This window comes from Helianthus annuus, chromosome 1 (genome assembly GCF_002127325.2).
Source record: "Helianthus annuus cultivar XRQ/B chromosome 1, HanXRQr2.0-SUNRISE, whole genome shotgun sequence".
NCBI lineage: Eukaryota > Viridiplantae > Streptophyta > Magnoliopsida > Asterales > Asteraceae > Helianthus > Helianthus annuus.
This window is the reverse complement of record NC_035433.2, coordinates 148,606,181-148,616,620: the sequence shown is the minus strand read 5'-3', so window position 1 is coordinate 148,616,620 and position 10,440 is coordinate 148,606,181. Positions and strand designations below refer to the sequence as shown.

Here is a 10,440-nt window from a genome sequence, read left to right as displayed (position 1 = left end):
CAGTCAGCATACCGTGTTGTAAACATGTCTCCCGTCATTGGTTCTAAGTATCTAATAATGGACGGGGAGTTAAAACCAATATAGATGCCCAGTCTTCTTTGGGGTCCCATTGTAGTACGTTGTGGTGGCGGTATTGGTACGTATACCGCACAACCAAAAATTCTAAGGTGGGACAAACTTGGTTCTCGTCCGGAGACCAGTTGCAATAGGGAGTATTCGTGATCAGCAGTTGGTCTCAATCTAATCAGTGCAGCGGCATGAAAAATAGCATGACCCCATGCAGAAGATGGTAATTTACATCTCATTAAGAGTGGTCTAGCGATTAATTGTAATCGTTTAATCAGAGATTTAGCTAAACCGTTTTGTGTGTGAACATGAGGTACTGAATGTTCAACATTGATCCCAATTGACATACAATAGTCATTAAAAGCTTGAGATGTGAATTCCCCTGCATTATCCATCCGGATGTTTCTAATTTGATTATCGGGGAAATTGGCTCTCAATTGTATGATTTGAGCTAAAAGTCGGGCAAATGCTACATTTCGAGTAGCTAAAAGACTCACATGTGACCACCTGGAGGATGCGTCTATTAAGACCAAGAAATAGCGGAATGGTCCACACGGAGGATGAATAGGCCCACAAATATCCCCTTGGATTCTTTCTAAAAATGATGGGGTTTCATGTATCAATTTAGTTTGTGAGGGCCGAGTTATAAGTTTGCCCAGAGAGCATGCTGCACATGATAAGTCTTGTGGTAGCAAAACTTTTAAGTTTTTGAGAGGGTGCCCGGTTGCACTTTTGATTATTCGTCTCATCATTATGCTACCAGGGTGACCTAGACGGTCATGCCATGTATTGAATGTATCTTTATCTAACAGCTTGTGGTTACTCACCATGTATGATTCGATAGGATTGATATTAGTACAATATAACCTAGAGGATAAGGCTTCTAATTGTCCAACAATTGTTTCTTTGCCATTTTTGTTTGAAGTAATTTGAAGATATTCAATATTATTTTCAGATATTGTTTTTAGGTGGTAACCGTTTTTTCGAATATCTTTAAAGCTGAGTAAATTTCTTCTGGATTTACTAGAATATAATGCATTATCAATAGTTAGTTGGGTACCCGAATATAATGTTATGTGTGCTCTGCCGGAGCCTTCGATAAGGTTACTGACACCAGATATAGTACTAATCGGTGTCTCTGCCGGAGACAACTAAGAGAAAAATTTCATATCTTTGAGAATAGTGTTAGTACTACCGCTGTCTACCAGACATTCATCACCAATAATAGCTCTGCTGGAGCTGGTATACATATTTCTTCTGGAAATAATAAAACACGTTAAATATAAGAAATTGCATGTTTGAGTATGATAAAAAAAACATCATACAACTATGAATCGAACATCACTAGTTTTTAAATGAAGCATAATATTAGTTTCAACATTAAATAACAGGTCGCATTTACTGATTTTGTAGAAGGAGCTTGTCATTTTGCTTCGCGACTAACAAACATGGTATTAGATCAGTATATTTGGTAAATTTATGTTTTCTGTAATACAGCGTCAGGAGCATGTTGGATGAATGGAATGTTGAGAAAATTTTCTCTAACATGTCTTTGCTTCTAGATGAGTTTTAGTATCAAGAGTTCACGATGGATAGTTGTTGCCCGAGATTTCAAGTACAGTGAATTCAAGATTTGATAAGTTCGACATATTTTCTACAATGGAAAGAATAAGGCAAAAAAAAAAAAAAAAAACAAGCCTTCAAATGAAATGTATATTGTATGAGAACTTCAGGTTCTCTTTTGCTAGAACTGCAGGTTCTAAACTTTAAGTATGTTTATAAAATAGAGAAAGAAAAACAAACTCATTTATTTAATTTTGTATCCTGTAATGTGGTTCGTATCGTGTCATGTTGTATTAACAGGTTCATTGACCTACTAATCTTAGAATTATATGTATTTTTTATAATAAACTTTTATATGATTATTGTAAGAAATTACCAAATATTAGAAAATCAAAAGAATGGGCTAGTGGTGCAGACCATGTACTATTCAAAAACACATGGTGTGGACCATAGGACCAAAAAACTAAAAGTGTTCGGTGTCTCTGCTGGAGACACCGAAGTCGTGCTGATAACGTGATAAAAAACTAAAGAGAAATAGAGATAAACTTCATTCCCATTCTCATAATATTCAACATTACAATATATAGAGATAAACATAACCATAAACCCTAAAGCTCATAAGTAATGGGTTGGGCCTAAAATGTCTGGTTTATAACATGATCATTAATTTTTTTTTTTTTTTAGTTTTTTTAGGAGATATTCACTCGTTTCTTGACTCTTTCATCGATCCATGTATGAGTCAACCGTCCAAATAATCGGCCCCTCATCAAAAAAAAAAAAAAAAGGAAAATGTTCAATTCGGCCACCTTATACCTTGAAACAAAAACAAGCCCAACAAACCAAAACCCAAATTATACTCATTAGTTGAGCTAAACATCTGGTATGTAGAAAGGCCCAAAAAAGAAACCGGTTGGCCCAAAGACATCTGAAGTTGCTCTTTGCGTCGGCTTCAACAGCCCAACTTCATGAGTCTGTGTTGACTGTTAGCCCAAACACAGCAAAGCGGTTAATAGATTTCTTAAATGGAAACCAGGGTTCTCTCCCAACTATATTTAAATAGCTACTAATTTAAAACAGAGATGATTATAGACTAATGGCAGGTAGACGAGCAACAAGTTGCGTCGCTACCCTCTTCTGAATAGCAAACCCTACCCTGTTAAACACAAAATTATGCCTCTTAACATGCGCGGTGTTACTGCCACAGCCCGTTATCTGAAGGAGCAAGGGTGTGCATGAAAACGAAAAAAAGCCGATTAGAGAAAAAAAACGAACCAAAACTAAAACAAACGGTTTGGCTTTATGTTTTCGTAATAACCGAACTTTTCGTTCGATTTTGGTTTGGCAGAAAAACCGAACCGAACCAAATTAATAGATTTTCGTTTTTTTATTTTTAATATTAAGACATTTATAAGAATCTAGTGAAAAGTGTAACCCAAATATTATTGCCCAAATGTATAGTAATGAATTAGTTATTTAACAACAAAAATACTTAAGTTCGAAACTTATTATTTTGGGACAACTTTTTTTAGCCCAAAAATTTCATGCTATATGATAAAACCAAAACCGAAGCAATTTAAATAAGTTTAACAGTAAAACTAAACCTTGGTATGTTTGTGGACCATGAACGAAGAGAAAAAGGTGGCTAGAGACTAAATCCCTAATTTTTAAAACACATCAATGATATTGATATCCATAATTTGAACCAAACCATAGAGAGCATCCTTGTAATTTACTTTCTTTATAAAGAAAACTAAAATTACGACCCGCCGCAATGCGGCGGGGATTATTTAATTATAACTAATTCAATTTAGGACCCGCACGTTATGTTAAACTTGTCAAACAGGGAAAAAATAGACGATTTAAAAACGTTCACCCATACACGTACGCTGAGTCGTGTTAACTTGTAAAATTTAGAACGAAACTTAAAAACATTAACCAAAGATGCACGTTGCGATGTGTTAAATCAAAAAATTTAGAACGAAGCATAAAGCGAAAAATTTGCGGAAAATGAAAATTATAAAGGACCAAAGTTGAAAGTAAAAAAAGTTGTGAGGATAGATTGCAAAAGATAAAAAGTTTTGGGTTAAAAGTAAAAAAATCAATTTTTTTAAAACCCCCAAAGCCAAGGTTACAACAACCATATACATAACCATATAATGCGTGGAAAATAGAAAACTTCCACCACCACCTAAATATTAACGCGTGATAATACATGTTCCGTGATAATATTAACGCGTTATGGGGTTATCGTGATAAATGGATGTGAGGGGGTTTATTGTTGGGTGTTGTGAGTGATGACCATTGACACCAAAAAAGGTTGTGAGTGATGGAAAAATGGTTGATGACATGGCGGAACTTGATTGGGTGCTTGTGAGTGATGGAATTCTATCACTAGTGACCACCCCTACTCCCCTTATACATCAATTGTTATATTTTCTCCCTGTGATATTTTTTATTGGTTTTTTTACCATATTGTACTTTACCGTGAGTTTTTGTGTAGGTTAAGTCTAACCATCTTAGCCCATGGAACATGTTTTGTGTCATTTAATTGGCTTTTTTTTTCTATTTTGTCGAGGCTGAATATGCATGACTATTGTATTAACTTCCAAGGTCAAGTCATCTATTCTAGTAATTTTCCCTTATTTTATTATCGAAGAAAAAGATTATTTTCTTCTCTCACAACACTAAAAAAACCATACACATAGGCCGTGGATGACTCAGCAAGAAAATCATGAATATTGAAATATACACACCTTAAACCTCCCAACGTAGGAAATGCGTCACAAATCGCGATTTCTGACAAATTTTTGACAAAATGTATATGTAGGAAAACCCCTCGTAGGAAACTGGTTTGTTATGCATTTCCTACGCAACTTACGATGCATTTCTGACCAAAATTTGGTGTCGAAAATTCCTACGCGTTTTCTACACATTATTATTAATAATAATATAATTATTACTTTTAGTTTTGTTACACAATTCCGACATAATTTTTTGACGCATTTCTGCACTCCTTTTTGACGGATTTCTGACTCTCTCCTTTCCTACGCATTTCTGACGACATTGAATAAAATTTAATAAAAAATATAGTTATTTGTTTTGTAACTTCCTACGCATTTGCGACGGATTTAAACCCAGTGCGTTGCGGCAGGGGGCTTAAAGCGACGACAAATGTCGTCACTAAAGGTGTTTATTTATGTTTTTTTTTCATGTTATTCAGTTTTTTCATATCAAAACCTGCCAATTTCCGGTCCACGACACATAAAAATAGATAAACATAAAATACATAAATGTCACAATCGTCACATTTCAGGTTCATTTAAAGTCACAAACACATTATAAAGCTACTTAACTATAAATGTCATAATCATACATAATATCCGTGTCATCATCCGCTTCTTCGTTTTAAGTTACAAACAAGTTTTTAAACTAAAATAAGCTAGCTACCTAATGCATCCAGTTATCACCATACACATAGGCCGTGGATGACTCAGCAAGAAAATCATGAATATTGAAATATACACACCTTAAGCCTCCCAACGTAGGAAATGCGTCACAAATCGCGATTTCTGACAAATTTTTGACAAAATGTATATGTAGGAAAACCCCTCGTAGGAAACTGGTTTGTTACGCATTTCCTACGCAACTTACGATGCATTTCTGACCAAAATTTGGTGTCGAAAATTCCTACGCGTTTTCTACACATTATTATTAATAATAATATAATTATTACTTTTAGTTTTGTTACACAATTCCGACATAATTTTTTGACGCATTTCTGACACTCCTTTTTGACGGATTTCTGACTCTCTCCTTTCCTACGCATTTCTGACGACATTGAATAAAATTTAATAAAAAATATAGTTATTTGTTTTGTAACTTCCTACGCATTTGCGACGGATTTAAACCCAGTGCGTTGCGGCAGGGGGCTTAAAGCGACGACAAATGTCGTCACTAAAGGTGTTTATTTATGTTTTTTTTTTCATGTTATTCAGTTTTTTCATATCAAAACCTGCCAATTTCCGGTCCACGACACATAAAAATAGATAAACATAAAATACATAAATGTCACAATCGTCACATTTCAGGTTCATTTAAAGTCACAAACACATTATAAAGCTACTTAACTATAAATGTCATAATTATACATAATATCCGTGTCATCATCCGCTTCTTCGTTTTAAGTCACAAACAAGTTTTTAAACTAAAATAAGCTAGCTACCTAATGCATCCAGTTATCACCATACACATAGGCCGTGGATGACTCAGCAAGAAAATCATGAATATTGAAATATACACACCTTAAGCCTCCCAATGTAGGAAATGCGTCACAAATCGCGATTTCTGACAAATTTTTGACAAAATGTATATGTAGGAAAACCCCTCGTAGGAAACTGGTTTGTTACGCATTTCCTACGCAACTTACGATGCATTTCTGACCAAAATTTGGTGTCGAAAATTCCTACGCGTTTTCTACACATTATTATTAATAATAATATAATTATTACTTTTAGTTTTGTTACACAATTCCGACATAATTTTTTGACGCATTTCTGACACTCCTTTTTGACGGATTTCTCACTCTCTCCTTTCCTACGCATTTCTGACGACATTGAATAAAATTTAATAAAAAATATAGTTATTTGTTTTGTAACTTCCTACGCATTTGCGACGGATTTAAACCCAGTGCGTTGCGGCAGGGGGCTTAAAGCGACGACAAATGTCGTCACTAAAGGTGTTTATTTATGTTTTTTTTTTTTCATGTTATTCAGTTTTTTCATATCAAAACCTGCCAATTTCCGGTCCACGACACATAAAAATAGATAAACATAAAATACATAAATGTCACAATCGTCACATTTCAGGTTCATTTAAAGTCACAAACACATTATAAAGCTACTTAACTATAAATGTCATAATTATACATAATATCCGTGTCATCATCCGCTTCTTCGTTTTAAGTCACAAACAAGTTTTTAAACTAAAATAAGCTCGCTACCTAATGCATCCAGTTATCTCGTCCACTGAAATTGGTATTGGCTCGGTTCTCAACATTTTCAACTCCTTGATAAACTGCAACGTCTTATCAGTTTCTACAATTTTTTTCTAGCTACACAAATACAACAAAAGAACACATGTATTTATTAGTAAAAATTAAAAAAAAAATCAATAAAAAAATCTATTTTTCTAGCTGCACAAATATAACAAAAGAACACATGTATTTATTAGTAAAAATTAAAAAAAAATCAATAAAAAAAAATCTATTGTTCATTGAGTTTATCTTTTATTAGTATACAATATACAATATACAATTAGTATACAATTGTAGATTTTAAATTTTTAAAGTTTGTCTCTTATATATGTATCTTTTCATGAACCCTTCTATAATTAGTAAAATTCGGTGAAGCTTGGCCGGTTGAACGATGAAAACATGGAGGATATTCGTCACCGCCGAATATACTGAATATACTCCTTGATTGTAACAATATAATTTTTATTCTTACTTGATCTTCTAATCCATTGTTAAATTCTCCTTTGTATATATATATTTGTGCACATAGATGCATGAAATTTATAGCAAATTATAGTTATAATTCCTAAAAAAAACTCTACCGTTTATATTGAGAAACTAGAACAAGATGCAGTTTCGGAAGCTCTTGAAGAAACTGATTGACGATATGTTACCTGATTGGAGGGATCAGTTTCTGTGTTATAAGGTTCTGAAGAAGCAACTGAAGCAGATATACTCCACAAACAGTGGCAGTAATAAGAGGATGAAACTGACCGCTGGCGACGAGATTGATTCAGTGTCGGCGGACGACAAGGAGGTTGCTAATTTCGTGAAATTATGCCAAGAACAGATTGTTAAGTTCAACAATTTTGTTCTTGATAAACAAGAGTGGTATATTATCAGAATTGAGGTAATTTTTTTTTATTAGATTGTATGGAGTAGATACAAATGTCTCATTTTTCTTCTGTATTGAAGGTTCTAGAAGGTAAGTTGGTTGCAGCCAAAGATTCAAACCAGGAGATAGAGTTAATGAAAGTTGGTAGAGATCTGGTAGATCTACATGGGGAGATAGTTCTCTTGTTAAATTACAGTGCTCTTAATTACACAGGTACTAATCTCTATACTTTTTCAACAAATAGTCAAGCGTCTAACAGTTTTGGGGACTAGATTAATCTAACGCGTGTGTCAGTCAGTTGGGTAAGATTTTGAAGTGGATCAAACGGGTCAAATGGACTCGCAATCATTCAAAGTGTATTCACAATGAAATATAAAAAATGACAATAGTGGTTGACGGGTCAACCCAAACACTTGACATGTATGAAAAAGTTACATGTTTCGACCCTAAATATGACTTGTTACCACTTATCAATACCATCACGGCATCACTTATGTGGTATGATGTCGAAAAACATGTCCACACTTAGCTTCTAGTATAAACTTTATTAACACGAGTCGTTGCATATTTGAAGGATTGGTGAAGATATTAAAGAAACACGACAAACTAAGTGGTAAACTAAGTGGTGCACTCGTTCGCTTGCCTTTCATCCAAAAAGTTCTAAACGAGCCGTTTTACAAAACCGACGTGCTAAACAATCTTGTGAAGAAATGTGAGACGATGCTCGGACAACTTTTCTCAATGAATGAACAACAATTTGAATCAACAAGAAGAAAAGAAGATGATGAACCCAAAAAGAAGTCTTTCGTTGAAGTTCCTAAAGAACTAATCGACATCAAGAACATGGAGAACACGTACATGAAACTCACGCTTTCGGCATTAGAAATATTGAAGGAGATTCGAAGTGGGAGTTCGGATCAACAATGTGTAAAGATGGAGGAATTGTGAAAAGAAGTTCCTGTTTTAGAAGAAGTTGCTAAGTAAACCTGTAATTAACTCAAAATCTATGCGTAGTAACCTTTTATTATTCACTAGGTTATAGACCAAGTAACACACGGATTGGGTACCAAAAATGATACTTATAATAATGAAAAATTACAATTTATATGTATTTAATGCATAATAAACAATATTTAAAAAATGATTGAATATATACGTACTTTCTAACGTCTATGGATTGATAATATTGCCTTTTAAGTTAGTTTTATTACTACTTATAAGTTAAAGAGTTATTTATTCAGTTTTACATGCAAATTGGTTAGTTGAAATTATGAATGTGTTTCTTTCTAAGAAATTATTAATTTTTATCACAACCTTTTACGAATGTGTAAGGAATTTTACACCTAACACAAAAGTATGTTAAAAATGCCATTTAATTAAGTTCACATAGAATCATTCTCTTACACTTGTTATTAAACACGTAACAAAAAAAAAAATCCCTCTATACCCACATCCAGTGTCGTCACAAAAAGAACAAGGTGATCAAAGCCGTGGACATGGAAGGGGCCGTGGATCTAGAGACAAGAGTAGCTTTAGGTACTTTGAATGTGACAAATTTGGTTGCTTTGGATATGAGTGTACCAAGTGGAAAGATAAAAGAGAACGAGCAGAAGGAAGGTAGTCTCATCTCGCACATGAAGAAGGTCCACCATTGTTTGAAGAAGCATGGACGAGTTTCAAGATTTAGTAGAAGTATTGGAAAATGTTTTAAAAACCGGTTTTTAAATCAAACTGGATTAGGCTGAAAAATGGTTTAACCGGTTGAACCAGGTTGTACCGAGCGGTTCAACCGGGTTGACTAGTTAACTCTATAATTTCTTAAATTACAACATCAATTCAAAAGTTAATTCAAAAATGAATGATTACATATTAAAAGATGATCCAAAAGTAAATTTATAATAAAAAAAATCCAAAAGATAATCGAAAATCATTTAATTTTCCAACAAGCTCTTTTAAATGAAAGTGTACGCTATATTTAAGTCATTTGAGTGTTGAATACATCAAGTTCACGATCGCATAAAAGATGAAATTCACTATTATCGCCATCCTCATCAACTAGAGGGTAACTATTTTCGTTTTATACAATACTAAATAAGAACTTTTAGTTACGAATAATCATAATATATAAAAATTACATAAAATAAGTAACATATATAATAAAGATAAATAACAACCCAAACTAAAATAACTCTCGGCCGGTGACTGGTATTACGTTTCAAACCGGTATACCGGATTTTACCGCCGGTACAAACCTTATGCCGTTTCACTTATTTACCGGGATGTTTCGTGTCGGATTTACATCTGGAAATGGTAATACCGGTATAACCGGCCGGTATTTAAAACATTGGTATTGGAAGTTAATCTTGACATAGCTCATTATTGAAAGAAAATAACAGTGTAAGGCCTCCTAATCCAAGATCTCACTCAGCTAAAGCAACCAACAGGTGTGCGGAATCCACCTGATGATCAATCACTGTAGATGAAACACAAGAATGCAAGGATTTGAGAGAGAAATCAAGAATACACTGAGTATTCTTGATGAAGATGAATGACGTCACTCACACAAAGCAGCCGCCAGACAAAACACAATGATTAGGGCACAGAAATTCACACAGAAATCGTTACCTTGTCTATTCCATATTAAAGTATATATACAAGGTGAAACCCGGACTTTCAAGACTAACTAGAAAGCCCGGACAAAACAAATAGCACAAAGCTCAGAGCTTTTGCCACAAAACTCAAACAAAAGCAACATCTATACAAAAACTCTGACTAAGTAAAAACCTTCCAAAACTTGGACAAATTGTCCCTAGGAACTTCTTGGGACTAACTTTGAGCACTTGTACAATAAAGACCCTAAATATTGGAAGACTTGCACTTATCACCAAAAGTGCATTAACAAACT

At 34.0% G+C, this 10,440-nt stretch overlaps 1 protein-coding gene across 1 annotated transcript; it reads left to right on the top strand.

Annotated features, from left to right (window-relative positions):
• The first annotated feature begins 7,268 nt into the window (after positions 1-7,268).
• Positions 7,269-8,708, top strand: LOC110934160 (SPX domain-containing protein 2). Its single transcript, XM_022177349.2, has 3 exons — positions 7,269-7,550; positions 7,616-7,748; positions 8,110-8,708. Exons 1-3 carry the CDS (start codon positions 7,269-7,271, stop codon positions 8,481-8,483), a joined length of 789 nt encoding a protein of 262 aa, XP_022033041.1. The 3' UTR covers positions 8,484-8,708.
• The last annotated feature ends 1,732 nt before the right edge of the window (positions 8,709-10,440 follow it).

Coding starts and splice junctions, on each gene's coding strand:
- LOC110934160 (XM_022177349.2), top strand. CDS start 7,269: ATGCAGTTTCGGAAGCTCTTGAAGAAACTGATTGACGATATGTTACCT. Junction 7,551..7,615: donor GGTATATTATCAGAATTGAG/GTAATTTTTTTT, acceptor TCTGTATTGAAG/GTTCTAGAAGGTAAGTTGGT. Junction 7,749..8,109: donor CAGTGCTCTTAATTACACAG/GTACTAATCTCT, acceptor GCATATTTGAAG/GATTGGTGAAGATATTAAAG.